At 37.2% G+C, this 15,854-nt stretch overlaps 1 protein-coding gene across 5 annotated transcripts in view; it reads left to right on the forward strand.

Annotated features, from left to right (window-relative positions):
- LOC128985973 (uncharacterized) overlaps window positions 1-14,895 on the forward strand; it is a 119,503-nt gene extending 104,608 nt beyond the window's left edge. For all 5 annotated transcript variants that reach the window (XM_054405997.1, XM_054406002.1, XM_054405999.1 and 2 more), the window contains 4 exons: window positions 199-328; window positions 8,895-9,056; window positions 10,515-10,682; window positions 12,885-14,895. In XM_054405997.1, coding sequence (XP_054261972.1) covers window positions 199-328; window positions 8,895-9,056; window positions 10,515-10,682; window positions 12,885-13,265 — 841 coding nt within the window. In that variant the 3' untranslated portion in view covers window positions 13,266-14,895. The remainder of the gene's footprint in view (window positions 1-198; window positions 329-8,894; window positions 9,057-10,514; window positions 10,683-12,884) is intronic.
- The last annotated feature ends 959 nt before the right edge of the window (window positions 14,896-15,854 follow it).

The raw sequence follows: 15,854 nt of genomic DNA on the forward strand, positions 1-15,854 counted from the left end.
AACCTAAAGGTGAGTGAGCGTAGCGAACGAACTTCAACCAGGACGTGAATGAGCCATGCGAATACTTATGAAGTTAAACGGGGCGAAGCCCGCGGGTACAGCTAGTTCCTAATGAACTGTATAATATCATGAATTGTTTTGCTATTTAATATTTTAAAACCTTTTGTCAGTGTCAAGTAATAATGTGTTTGGTTACAGGAGCAGTTCATTGAACCTTACCTCATTGAAAAACTGTCAAAACCTAACAGAATTAAGACTGAAGAGTCTGAGTGGCATGGAAGTAAATAACATTGACGTACTTGAAAACCTCACCAAATTAAAAAATGTGGTAAGTTGCTTGGGAGGTCCTATCAAGTTGATATGTTTAAGTTAGTCAATTAATTATTACAAAATAAATTCCTCAATTCCTGCTTCAGACATTGTTTACATTGTTATCTGTTTAAATGATTACCTTATTTAAATATTAATTATATCACAGAAATAATTGTAGAATTAATTGATTGTGAGTAGGCTTAAGGGTGTAATAACGGCATGGCTCACAGGCGCTGGGAGTGTTTAGTTCCAGCGTTGGCCACTACGCGCGCGACGTGTACTAAACCTAAGCCCGTGTGCGAGCCTCTCTTGAAGTAGGAGTGAGAGAGCGCGCGAGATGTATTTCTGTCTCACTCTCACCTCACCCAACGTTGTTTGTTGTTACCACTCCCGCTTCTGTTCTGAGCCTCCGCGGCCCATCTCGTTGGAAAACGCATCACTGTTGGTTGTTGTCCCCCAGTTGACATTGTATACTGTTAATCCATTAACAAATTAATTAAAACCAGTCGTTTTAATGCATGCGTTGCGGGTCTAAAGTAGCAATTTTACTCTTTATTAAGTAAAAAAGTTTTTATCCTCTATGGAGTAAAAATAGTTTTTATTCTCTATGGAGTAAAAATCAGCTGTTGTCAACTCAGTTGTAAATTTCTATTAAAAACGATTGCATGTATCGAATAATGTATCGATTCGTGCTTCGAAATAATTTTAACCTATAGTCTACAGTCTCTTCCCATAGCGTTTTAGCATTGCAGATACATTAATCCATTCCCACACTCAACACGCTCACCTTTACTACTTCCTTCACCACCCCCTACGTCGTGGACCTACTTCCCTCTCTTCCCATAACATTTTAGGATTGCAGATATATTAATGTAATTGCCAAAGACAGTTCCCACACTCTGCAGTGCAAGCCTTCCCACTTCCTTCACCATTTCCTACGTCATAGACTTGTTTCCTTCCCTTCTCATAGCATTTTTAGGATTAAAGATACATCAATCTAACTGCCACAGACGGTTTTCACACTATGCTCATACTTTACTACTTTCTAAGCCTTTTTCTACATCGTGGACCTGTTTTCATCACTCTCCATAGCAATTTAGTATTTTAGATACGTTAATCTAATTGCCACAAACATTCCCCACACTCCGCACTGCTAGCCTTTACTACTTCTTTCACCATTTTCTATGTCGTAGGGATGCTTCCATCCCTACTCATAACATTTCAGCATTGCAGATACATTAATTTAACTGCTACAAACGGTTTCCAGTTCCCACACTCCACACTGCTCACCTTACTAATTCCTTCACAACTTAATACGTCTCGGACCTTTTCTCTCCCTTCCCATAGCATTTTATGATTGCAGATACCTTAATATAATTGCCATAAAGAGTTCCTATAGTCCGGACAGCTTGCCTTGCCTACTTCCTTCATCACTTCGTACGTCGCGGACCCGTTATCGTCATAAACAGTTCCCACACGCCGGACTGCTCGCCTTTACTACTTCCTTCACCACTTCCTACGTGACGGACCTGTTTCCCTCCCTTCCCATAGCATCATAGGATTGCAGATACCTTAATCTAATCGGCATAAACAGTTCCCACACTCCGGACAGCTTGCCTTGACTACCTCCTTCACCACTTCCTACATCGTGGACCTGTTTTCCTCCCTTCCCACAGCATTTTATGATTGCAGATACCTTAATCTAATCGTCATAAACAGTTCCCACACTCCGGACTGCTAGCCTTTACTACTTCCTTCGCCACTTCCTACGCCAGGGACCTGTTTCTCTCCCTTTCCATAGCATTTTATGATTGCAGATACCTTAATAAAATGGTCATAAGCAGTTCCCACACTCCGAACAGCTTGCCTTGACTACTTCCTTCATCACTTCCTACGTCGCGGACCCGTTTTCCTCCCTTCCCATAGCATTTTATGATTGCAAAAACCTCAATCTAATCGTCATAAACAGTTCCAACACTCCGGACTGCTTGCCTTTACTACTTCCTTCGCCACTTCCTACGCCACGGAACTGTTTCCCTCCCGTTCCATAGAATTTTATGATTGCAGATACATTAATCTAATTGTCATAAACAGTTCCTACACTCCGGACAGCTTGCCTTGACTACTTCCTTCATCACTTCCTACGTCGTGGACCCGTTATCCTCCCTTCCCATAGCATTTTATGATTGCAGATATCTTCATCTAATCGTCATAAACAGTTCCCACACTCCGGACTGCTCGCCTTTACTACTTTCTTCACCACTTCCTACGTGACGGACATGTTTCCCTCCCTTCCCATAGCATCATAGGATTGCAAATACCTTAATATAATGGTCATAAGCAGTTCCCACACTCCGGACAGCTTGCCTTGACTACTTCCTTCATCACTTCCTACGTCGCGGACCCATTATAAGCCATGTCGCGGACCCGTTTTGCTCCCTTCCCATAGCATTTTATGATTGCAGATACCTTAATCTAATCGTCATAAACAGTTCCCACACTCCGGACTGCTCGCCTTTACTACTTTCTTCACCACTTCCTACGTGACGGACATGTTTCCCTCCCTTCCCATAGCATCATAGGATTGCAAATACCTTAATATAATGGTCATAAGCAGTTCCCACACTCCGGACAGCTTGCCTTGACTACTTCCTTCATCACTTCCTACGTCGCGGACCCATTATAAGCCATGTCGCGGACCCGTTTTGCTCCCTTCCCATAGCATTTTATGATTGCAGATACCTTAATCTATTCGTCATAAACAGTTCCAACACTCCGGACTGCTCACCTTACTACTTCCTTCGCCACGGACCTGTTTCTCTCCCTTTCATAGCATTTTATGATTGCAGATACCTTAATATAATGGTCATAAGCAGTTCCCACACTCCGGACAGCTTGCCTTGACTACTTCCTTCATCACTTCCTACGTCGCGGACCCGTTTTCCTCCCTTCCCTTATAATTTTTGGAATGCAGATACCTAAATCTAATCGTCATAAACAGTTTCCACACTCCAGACTGTTCACCTTTAGTACTTCCTTTAACACTTCCTACGTCGCGGACCTTAAGCTTGTGTCGTCATTTGATTATTTTATGATCCATACCACCGTTTATGTTCTAATATCTGTGGAATAATGCTATCAGCTATTTATTTATCTACTGCATTCAAAAGTCATCAGCTGATCATATGTCTTTGTTTATGTGTCAAATACTGCTTCCATAAGGATTACATTGAAACTTTGAGACCCAGTGGGGCGGATTCCTGAGAGTTATTTTTAACGCCATATAGATGTTGGCACTCACCGATATGGTCTTTACCACCATCCAAAATTTGAAAACGATTAATTCAGCCGTCTAGGAGGAGTTTGTGTATTACGAAATGCATAAAAGTCGACGTATAAGAGCTTCGCTCAATAAAATATTGTTTTATGGGTTTATTTATCGATGATTATGTTAATCAAATGTTTTCCTCCATTTGTTTTTACTTTATCTTTATGCCTTTGAAGTTGTAATCAATAACATAAATTAGGTTGGGATTTAAAACAAAAATCTCACCTTTAGAAAGTTGTACGGGACAAGCAAACATGGATTGGAAATTAAACATTATCTCAAAATCTATTTAATATTTTTTTTCAAAGGTTTAACAAATTACATTTTCAATTATTTACTAATTTAAGTTATTGCACTAATTGACTAATTTTACCAAAAAAATTTAACCTAAAATTATAGAAAAAGTACCATTTATCTGTAATAGAACTTGACCAAGTTAAATCTTAATTCCAGGAAAAATTATTTTTATTTTTATTACAAGGAATGATTTAGAGGAGTTGTACATAAAAAACAATGTTTGAAGCAGTTTTAATCAACTCTAAAAAATAACAAAGCAGGATCCCTGAGAATCGCCCACTACTTGTTTTTCTTTCTTGTCTTAGCCATATTTGCTTCTTCTTTACGAGTTTGGGCATCTATGATGTACGCTGGATCACGCACACGAAGGTGCCGATTTATTCTGCTATCTACCATTTCTGGTAGAAGGCAATAGTTGTAGAAACGGATAAGTTTTGACAGATTTTTTTTGCTGCGTTTTTGTGCAGTTGATCATTGAGGGCTCTAGTGACATGGTTTGCACATTCCACTTTTTGTACAAACCGTCCATAACTACAACTGTCTTGAATACGAGCAAACACGCTCGAGTCGCCATCGCCTATATAATATCTATATATTAGGCCGTAGTCTACTTCTCTGCGTTTGAAGCCGTTGACGATTATATTTGCTTCCATACCTGTTGATGGACCAGTATAATTGAGGTAACAGACATGCTCTGGTGATTCAATTCCTTTGTTTTTGCTTTTTGTGCACACGTAGCAAAATTTGTTCCGGACTTCGAGGTATAATAATTTCTTTGTCTCTGTTCCTATGATTACGCCCTAAAACAATACATTACAATTGTAATACAACAAAACAAAACATGATAAAATATTACATTATGAAATCAATTTATTAATTATTATAAAATTAAACTACAAATGGTTCAAATTCAATTTTATAATGTTTCAATTATAAAATTAAACTGTCATAACCTAAATATTGGAAAAATCCGAGACAAAAAGGTTGTACAACGGGTGAGTATCGAACCCGGCTCTATCAGCAGCTCGTCAGTCCGGCACTCTAACCATTATATCACCGAGTCCGATGATATTGTCCCGTATCGTTGCGGTAATGTTGCGTGCCGTTTGCACCACCGCCACAGCACTAAACAGTCAGTGGCAGTGGCCAGGGATCCCCTGGGCAGTGGCAACCCCGATCACACACAGGTGCCTTGTGCACATACACATGTACCATGTACCTTGACACGTTTCAGTTTGAAAAAGTTGCATCGCATCCCATCACTGATCGTGTTTTAATCACTGTTTGTTGGTGGGGGTGAGGAAATGTTTAACTAAACCCTATTTGAAGTTAGAATAAATAATAGTTGAAGTGGTTTATAAGAATAAATTAGCGTTCCCACACCTAAACTTTTAAAATTTTTGAGAAAACGATCTAAATTTCTTACCACTCCTCCTGTTGATGTCATGCCATGTCCGTAGCTCCTTTTCGCCCAGCCACCATCTCCAATAACAGTAATGAAGGGGGTTCCATTCAGGATGTCACCTTTTTCTAAAGCAATGCGCTTATCTTCTTCCGCGTTTGCCTTCATTTTTGAGTATAGAGTATCTTCCCAAACCTATATAATAACAGTTATTCCCACAAAAATAACATGTAATGAGCTTTTACATATGTAGTGACCAATTTCTGAAGAGAAAATTAATTATGAACCGTTTGAAATGTATAAGTAACTTATTGATAGTTTTGTGCTTAGAAACTTGACAAGTAAAAGAAATACTAGTTTCTAGAAATTCATAATGAGACTTTCCAGTACCATCGTTAAATTTGTGGCTATTTTTATATTTGCCAGGATTTGAAAGAGGTTCTAAAAAATGTTGTTTCTGACAACCAAACATCACCATTGTTAAACCATGGTTAAAATAAACTTGTGAAGATTATACCAAATTACCTAGATAAATATCAATATTATTTATAATATCATAAAATAGAGTTATTGTCTGTCTGTAGTTCAGGGTAAACGCAATAACTATTGAACCGATTGAGCCGAAATTTTCCAGAAGTGTATAACAGAAACGTGAACAACAGAGTCTATGTACAACTATTTTATTATAAAATATACTTATTTTATTACAAAATTATTTTATAATTGTTTTAAATTGGTAATGGTGAGTTTATGTCTTAATTTTTATTTTGTGGACAACCAAATATGGTTTATGGAAATTAAATACTGAAAGGTGAAAGTGTTAAACAATATAAAATTACATAATTGAGCAAACGAATGGAAAGGATTTCACTTTGCTTACTCGCTTATCCTGAAACGGTATTGTAGAATATATATTTTGTAATAATATGCATACGTACCTTGCCTATTTTCTTTTCGTGGGATTTGAATTTTGGTCGCCCCATTACAGGAATATCCATAACTGAGAACAGCTCTTCAACTTGAGCATAGCCTAGACCCACACTCAATGTTCCCCACACAAGTGCATTATTAGGAGCTTCTTTACTTTCTTCTGGTTCGGATGTGACAACAAATCGTTTTTCACAGTTGCCACAATAATACTCCCATTTTGAATATAGCCCACTATAGTTCGGACGCTTAGAAAACGACCTGCGCGCTAATGCTAAACCAATGCTGGAGGAGGTCGTTTTCTAAGCGGCCGACCTATAACTACTTCCCTTTCAAATTTGTATCCCCCCATCGTACATACATTTGGATGAGAAGCTAACTTTTCTAGTTGCATCAACACATGACTTATATCAACAATTCGACGACCGATAATTGAATAGTCTTCCACATCTATATCTATATATATAACACGCTAAGCCGATTTTTGTAAACAGAACTCCTCCCTCATTTTTGGACCGATTTTAATGATTAAAGTGTCAAAAAAATTGCCCTGATCTGTAGTTTTGCAAAGTGGTTTTCGTTTTTTGATATCTTTATTAGTTTGGGCGGGATCTTCCATCAAAGTTGGGTTTTCTCCCATAAGATGAACATGGGAAAATCTAAATGTTTAATTGGAAACTTTGTCTCCACTAATTTGAGAGAACGGTTGGGCGTAGAAACTTGGTAGAGGTGTCCAAAGAAAGGTCTTGGTCTGTAGATGAACTATCAACAGAAAAACGAAGTAAATTCGCGTAGGGCTCTGCCCCAGAAGCCTTTAAAGATCCCTCCACAGATTTGTTTACATTTGGCCATGTTGATAATACTTTTTAATGAAACAGCTGTTGATTTTAAAATTGTATTTTAAACAACACACATTTATAGAGATCGATGATTGGGAGTTACTAATATTGTCCAAAAGAAGTATTTGCAATGTTATTTTCTGATTTTAAAATTGGTTTTCTTCTGTATCATGTCATGTTTTGCAATATAACGTTCCATTACGAAATTAGTAGAAAATCCTTTTATCACAGTAACTCTTACAATTATTTCTTATTGGACTGTCTTATATCTATTTTGCGGGTTGGTGACTGCCTTTTCACCACTTTTGGCTATTGGTCATTTTATTCTAGATCTAGATCATCACAGGTTCATGAGATTATTGTCATACATGTTTTCAATCTTTGGAAAAAACTGCGATTGTGTAATACAATACAAAATATTACAACCCACAACCAATTTCTCAAAACTATGCTAGATGGTTATTCATTGGCACATAAGTACAATATGAACTGACGCGACCTGACGAAGGAAAAATCAAACTTACACTGTAACGGATGAACTTGAAGTTAGAACGTGTCTTCTCAGCAAAAAGATATTTTTTCTCAAATAAGGTCATAGATTAATCTGCATTACACTGATGAAATCGTGGAAGTCTTTAACTACAAAAGATCCACCAATACGATTTTAATACTATTTAAAGGTTCTTCCAAAAGAAGAGATACCAGTTTACATACTAATAATGACTCCGATTAGGAAATATTTTATTGGTATGGGAAATATTTTATTCATTGAATGACTAAACATATTTGGTAACTAAACGCAATTAATATCATTATTGTTTTTTAACTTATTACTCTTTAAATAATGCTAATGCTCAAAAAATGTATAATTTCACTCAATTTATCGCATTTAGATGAATTAGCCTAAGCTTTGAAAGTAACCGGCGATTTTGACGGGTTTCGCCTAGTCATGCAATAATAACCACAGACAAGAGAAACAAAATATAACTACAAAATACAAAACACGTGACCGGTGACAGGTTGGCAGCAGCTAGTTGAGAGCAGGTAGAGCGTGCGGGAACCAGGGTAGGCGCGGCCGGTGCGGGGGATGAGGAGGGGGGGGCGTGCGCCCGCGCGCCGTGAGTGCGCGTATGAGCACTGTACACACTCACATCGCACGCCACGCTGGTTTTACGTGATTTCTGTTTTCTTTCCAGCTTCTAAACGCTTAAGAATTTTCCATTGGAGTATTTTTTTATACATTCTGTACATCATTGGCTTTGTTCTGATATGCGTCTTTTCTCGATTCATATAAAAATAAACCAGTTATCGAATTTACAAAAAAAGGTACTTTTTTATTTATAAACGATATGGGAAATAAAATGTTTTAGCTTGTAAAGATACATTTTTTGGAATTTTTAAGAGTAGTTTGGTGAATATAATCGAAACCGTTTTTGAGCTGGAAAGCAAACGGATTTAGCACTTAAAAGCCCCATAACTCTCTTATTAGGCCACTTAAAAATTTCAGGTGACATTTTTTCTTACCCTTATAATATTCCCTTATATTATACCCTTATAAAATTCTTAACCTTAACAATTATACTTTAAAAAATAATAGTATTTTATTTTCGATCGAACACCCTTAATTTGAATTTCAGTAAACCTGCAGCCATTAAAAATGTTAAGTCTCTTTCTTTAAAGTAAGATAAATAACATGTTAGCTGTATTGTTCCTGTTGCTATTTCGTCGTAGCAATGTAATACCTGTTGCCGTTTCAGCTTTTAAAATATTGAATTATATATTGTTTTAGTCTTTAACATCAGTGAAAAATATGACAAAGGTGCTTGAAGTGGTACCAAAACTCACAAATCTGGAAGTTCTGGAGTTGGGGGAGATGACAAACCTTTCCAATGAGGCTGTGACAGAGGCCTTCTCCAAGCTAACCAAACTTCGAAGGCTCAGGCTGGAAAAGGTAAACATGAGATGAGTTTATCACTTGTTTTAAAATTTTTTTGGACATCTATTAATCTATATAAATAAAATTAGAGTTTTGTCTCTACATTGCTCAGAATTATATATTTTTAGGTTATTTTTACGTTTTATACATTAAAGAAGCAAAAACAAGTCTTATCTCTATTTCTGTCTGTCTTTCTGTCTGTTTGTAACACTCAAGATGGCATTTTACGCAATCTTCTCCATGAAAACAAGAGTACCTATCAAGATCCAAGCCATTTTAATGTATTCACTGGATTGGCGAGATTGTCTTTAGCCATTAAAATATGGCCTCACTACTTTGTAAATAAAATTACGGACGTTCAAAAATGCAGTTTTGTGCGATTTTTGTCAAATTTTCGTTCAATTTTTATCACAAAATCATCTATGAAATAACGAACAACTGTTCGGATCAAGATTATTTTTTCTAGCTGTCACTGATATGTTTACAAATGTTGTTTACAAATACCGCAACCATTTCCGATCACGTTTTGAACGCAAATCCCAACTAAGTGAGATTTAAAACGTTTTTCTTACATAACGGATTTAATTAATCGCTCAAGTTCAATATTATAGTGTAACCGTAAATGAAATTAAATAACAGGAACCAGAAATTCTTTGCGTATAAATTGTTCTTCAGTTTTGATAACCATAAAGAAGACCTTGAATCAGTGTTGTATAGGGCTGAGACACTTAATGATCATTGTAAATAGTTTACAAACAAGGTTTCCACTCATTGACGGCGCTTCAATGGCGATTGTGTAAAGTGTGAAGTAAATAAAACACAACTGCAGTGGGTGATTGTAACAGAGGTTTACGGATGATGCTAAACTCGCTTTTCCAATGTGTCACTTTCTACTCTACTTTGTTTCTACTCACCGTGTGATGCAATCGCTGGACCATACAGCCAATATGGGCCCATATCCCATCTCTTGGGTACGTACGCCTACCTATTTAATCATAACAACCTTTTCGACGACGATCCTTGATACCGGTACTCTTCCGTAGAATACATGGCCTACCTATTTAAGAAATAAAATTACAAATGTCCAAAAACCCAACATTGTGTGATTTTTGTCACATTCAACTGTCTACTATAAGATCCCTGTGCGTAGAACGGGCACACAGCTAGTAATAGATTATAATTCTAGCTTTAAATTCACAAGATGTTTTTTTTATTTTTTAAGTAGGCCATATGGTGTCAAAACATTTAGGCTAATATTCATCATGCTGAACATGTTTCAAACTTGTTTACAGTTCATAATCAGCAGCAGGGTAGATGATTCAAACATTATTCAATGTTTGTCAAACTTAGAATAAAACAATGCCACACAATCTTTGTGTTTACTTTAAACTACCACATTTGTCGTGTAACATAAAATGTTTTATGTGATTTTAAAAATCAGATTAAGACCAAGATTGTGGACTGATGTTGTAGGGAGGTGAGGGTTGTCCTACAGACATCATACTGGAGACCATCAGTCAACTGCCCAGTCTTGTACAACTGGAGCTCATCAACTTTGATGTTAAAGCTGGATTCGATGAAGCGCTGGGCCGCTGTACAAACATCAAAGTATTACTTATCATTCCTACGTATGTCACACAGGTAAATGATTTGTAAATGAATTTTCAACTGAGAAAAAAAAATAATTTTCTCTTATTAGTCATGTAGTTATGATTGGATAAGATTTTTACGTAATCATACACACCAGAGTGAGTATTTTGAGGTGAAGATGAGTGTTGAATGGATGTGATGATAGCTCACTAAGATCAGCTGGTTCTATATCCAGGACCATTTATTTGAAACCTAACTTAATTATTCCTGAAAGTCTGATTGAAATTGGAGACATTTTACTAAACCGTGAAAACCATAAAACCATGAATTTTGTGGTTTAACATCAAAAATGGATTGGATTGGTCGATTGAGATCTTCGATTGTACAACATTTTTGGTATCAAAGAAATTTTGATTCTCAATACTTTGTGACTTTGGATATATTCCGAAGACAACAATAATGTTCACACAACAGCAAGGAATGTTTATAATTTTTCCGCAATCACGGAAGTCACTGTTTCCATTACAGCATTTTCAGGATTTTGCTGTGAATGCGGTATGATGAATCTCGGTCTTGACAGAATCGACGGTATGACTCCACGGTCACGGCACAATCGTCGGTATGACTCCGCGGTCACGGTGCGATCGTCGGTATGACTCCGCGGTCACGGTGCGATCGTTGGTATGACTCCGCGGTCACGGCCTGATCGTCGGTATGACTCGCGGTCACGGCACGATCGTCGGTACGACTTCGCAGTCACGGTGCGATCGTCAGTAGGACTCCGCGGTCACGGCGTGATCATCGGTATGACTCCGAGGTCACGGCGTGATCGTCAGTATGACTCCGAGGTCACGGCGGGATCGTCGGTATGGCTCGCGGTCACCGCACGATCGTCAGTATGACTTCGCGGTCACGGCGTGATCGTCAGTATGACTTCGCGGTCACGGCGTGATCGTCTGTATGACTCTGCGGTGACGGCGCGGTCGTCGGTACGATTTTGGGTCACGGCGTGGTCATCGGTATGACTCCGCGGTCACGGTGCGATCATTAGAACTATCGTGAATGGCGTCATTGTTACTCGCGAAGCGGCAAAATCGCCGACGATCAGATCAAATCCCGTCCCGAAAAATTCCTGAATCAATCGTAATCCTATCCCGAAAATCATGAATATCTTTTTTCCGAAATTTTCCCGAAATTTCGGGACCCGTCAATCTCCCTAGTTTTTACTGTGATCAAACAATTTCGTAAAGTAAAGTGCTTGATTTATTAGCTGGTTCATAACCAGTGTTATCAGTGGGGACAGTAATTTGTTGTATAGGCCTATAACCTCACCTAACAATACCTAAACTATTAAATAACCTGCATGAAATTTAATATAAGATTTATACATGAATACTGTAAGGGATCTACTTTACTTTCATGCTACCAGTATAAACATAATAATAAACAGATCAAAAATTCAGTAAAAGCAAACTTTAGTGTCGCTTGCAACGTTTTTGCACTCACAGCTTTAGGAGAAAGTTTCCCTGGCTTAGGCTAATTTTTGTGTCCTATATATGGTTCCCCAGCGTTCCTACGTCCTTTTTGAACATTTCTCTTCCACTTATCAATATTAATCTTCCGTCTCTTGCTCCTATTCAGTCGATCAACATCACAGGGAGTTAGCGTAACACCGCCTGGAGAAGCCATGGTTTGGCACTTACAATGTTTTTGCAGCGAGGTGCCTGGAAATGGCGGGAGTTTGCCTGACCCAGTGCAGCCAACAATTTTTTTCAAAACTAAAATACCCTGCGTTTCATTTGTAATGACGCTGATTTCAATTTTTTGGCGTTTACAACATTCTTGGCGGGAGTCATTCAACTGATGTTTTTCCCTTTGTACTGTATTTTTTTATTTGCTAGTAAACTGTGGATGGCTTCTTGTAAAATCATGTTACAAGTATTTTGTTTACTTTTTCCTTGTTATTTTGTTCAACAAACATATAGCTACTTGGCAACTCATAAGGCCAATGTAAAATTTTAAAAATTTTCAAATGAGTTGTGTAGCGAATTTTCCTGAGGTAGTGGCTGTCACCAATCACGTTTTTAGGACTATTAAGTCCCCTAATTCCAAAATTTAGTAAAAAGCCTTGCGCTGGATTTTGAGATATATGACAAACAGACTTAGCTCGTATATAGGATAGGATTTGGCAATTGAGTCACACCTAACCTTCCCCCTTACAACTTGACCTACTGTTATGTTTTCTGTTTTCAGTCTGCGACTACCAACCATCTGGTGATAGAGGGTGTGAGCAAACTAAGCAAGTCATTGGTTCACTTTGTCTGGGGACTGACTTTGGAGCTGCTCAGAGTTACAGACCTCTTCATCGACCAATGGGAAATGAACAAGAACACGGGGCCCAAGAGTCCAAATCAAGCACCCAAGAAATCTGCTGGAGACAGCATTCCGATCCTGAAGCCTTCAACAAAAGACGGGAAGAAGGTGAAGGAAGGTGCGGTGACGCAAGTTGATGTTCTTCAACTCCCTAAATTGCACAAAGTCCTGACGACGTTGTTACCCAACACAAGAATAATCATCCTGAAAGTTCCGTTCAGTGCAACGTGGAGACAAACCATCTCCGGCTCCACGCAGTAACACAGAACAAACCAGACACAATGACTGAAAGTTTTGTCGTTTTGTATAAAATTTATTTTTTCATGTGTTATTTTTTAAGTGACTGATTCCAAAGTGAGTCGTAGTGACAAAAAACAATGGTGTTAACTATTATGGTTGCACAGTGAAAACCTCATTAATATACTATGTATATATTGACTCCAGTTGATTTCAATAATCTAGTTTAGATTGTTGGTAAAGTGCTGCAACGATAACAGTCAAATGTCTCTTCGACATTTTTGATTGGTATTTGGCTGTGGTATGATTCGCACTAAGATTCCGTAGTAAGACACACAAGGGTAGTATCTGTTCTCTTTCTATGTCAATTGTCGTAAGGGCAATTATTCAAGATGCAACTTTGACAACAATCAATACTGTGTTGGATAAGAGATACTATTAAATCACCCTTGTATTAAGTTTATAATTCCATTTAGTGTTTTTTTTTTCTCTTATCAATGTTACAAAAATCATTTTAGTAACATAACTTTCCGTTCTAGTGTTATTTTACAGTGTAGTAAGTTTAAAGATTGATGCCTTTCAGTACCAGTAAGATGCAATTAATTTAGTAGTAAGTTTGCAATCGTTACGTTTTCATCCGTTTTAATTTTTTCAACAATGGCTTTGATTGTTAAATATATAGTTTTTCTTAAGTGTTTTTTTTTTTCTCTTATGAACATTAACGTATATAGAAAATATATTTCTAGCTTGATAATAAAAAAAGCTAGTTAATCAGATGAAATTTGGTGGCAGTCAAAAGGTTTGAAATTATAATTTTTTCATAAATAAAAAAATCCATCTCAGCACAAATTGGGAATATAACTATTCATGCATGGTCCGCAGTATATAAAAACATGCCTAATGATATATTTATTCGTTCTTTTTCACTACTGCGAGATGGATGATAACATGAATCATAGTACCATTTTATTTCAAATTAACAGTCTTGCATGAGGGCAACTGCATTATTATTTGAAATTGTATTGGAGAAAAATGTAAGATGAGTTGGGAAACTAAGCTTTATAAAATAAGTTTAGCCTTGTAAAAATATTTAAATTTATAAATTAGGTGTAAGTAAAAGTTTTACAAATCACGATCTACCACTAAAGTTATGTACAAGTCTTATTGGCATTCTATGATGTATTGATATTTAATATGCATCATCAATATGTAGGAGTATAATGAAAAGTTTAAAATTCCTTTTTCTATTTAACTTATTGAGTGTTATAACTTACCTACCGTTAATTATGTATGGCTTTGCTTTATGTGTTTCAATATTTAATTTTTTCTGACAAGTTGTTCCTATTGAGGATATTGGCAGTGGATTATGGTTAAATGATTTTATAGTAAAGACTGTGATCTTGCTATGAAATACAAATACCTTCAAATGTGTCAAAAATCATTATACTTTTAATTAATGTCCCATTGTGTTAGTTTATTAATACTTCGGATTGACTTGTTTCAAGACACTTTTTATGCAAAAATAAACTGACAAATATTTTGCATTAATTCATTACCAAGCGACTTATAAAACTGATTTGTTAGATTTCACTTATTTTGTACAAAAATAATGGTATTTAATTTGTATAATTAATATAGTTCCATTTTGTACTAAGTTATTGTTCCTTTCTTACCCTGATCCACAAGTTTCTATTTACATTGGAATGTAGGAAATTCACTAGAACAAAGTTTCTTAAAAATGTAATGAAACCTTCAAGAGAGGGGTGGGAATATTTTAAAGACCAGACAATGAAAAATCTATATAGGAATACTTAATACAACTAGTCAGTGTTATATCTAAAACATCCCCTTTTCACAGGAGACGCTCATTGAGGCGCTTGCCGAGTAATTAAGGCGAGAGATTGGCACAGATCGCATGCGAGTGAACCATGTTCTGTCTCGCAGTCAAAATGGAGGCGCTTCATGCGCTCGGTACTTGTACAGTCTCAGGTCCTTTGACTCGTGCCAAAAACCCGACTTCAGACAGAATGCAGGTGACTAGGTGAGGCAAGACAACCTGAGTCAGGGCGAGAGAAGCCGAGCACACCGAGTACACTCTAGCACTCACACCCGCTTGCCTTTTCTCGGCAAGAGTTTACTGGGGGCATAAAATATTGTTTGGTGCAAGTCAATAATACTGGTTACTGGTTTGGGAGCTTTTTTCTCCTTTATTTTCTTTCACAGATTCCGACAACAGCTTATGTTTCATCTATCTTTGTACATGGAGGAAATATTGCATCTAACACTCCATAAGGAAATACATATATATATATATATATATATGCTGGCAAGCTTCTATAGTCTGGGGGGTAGTCTGGTTGGATCAAAATTTAATCTTAAGGCCGCAGTCTCCTTCATCAGAGTGAATTAAAAGTACCGAGCTTCATTCTAGTTGCTACCCCCTTTGCGTAAGCAACTTGTAGAAACGTGAACTGGTTTGCCAAACCCTAGACCTACTCACCCCACGATGCAACAGTCACTAGTCTTCCACAAAAAAATCTTCCACTAGCTGCTCAAATTTGTTAAAGTCAACTTTTGGTTGTCAAATTTTAGATATCAAACTAGCTGAACCCG

Source organism: Macrosteles quadrilineatus, unplaced genomic scaffold, assembly GCF_028750875.1.
Source record: "Macrosteles quadrilineatus isolate MER2022 unplaced genomic scaffold, UCM_ALF_1.0 Scaffold_2__2_contigs__length_208266976, whole genome shotgun sequence".
NCBI lineage: Eukaryota > Metazoa > Arthropoda > Insecta > Hemiptera > Cicadellidae > Macrosteles > Macrosteles quadrilineatus.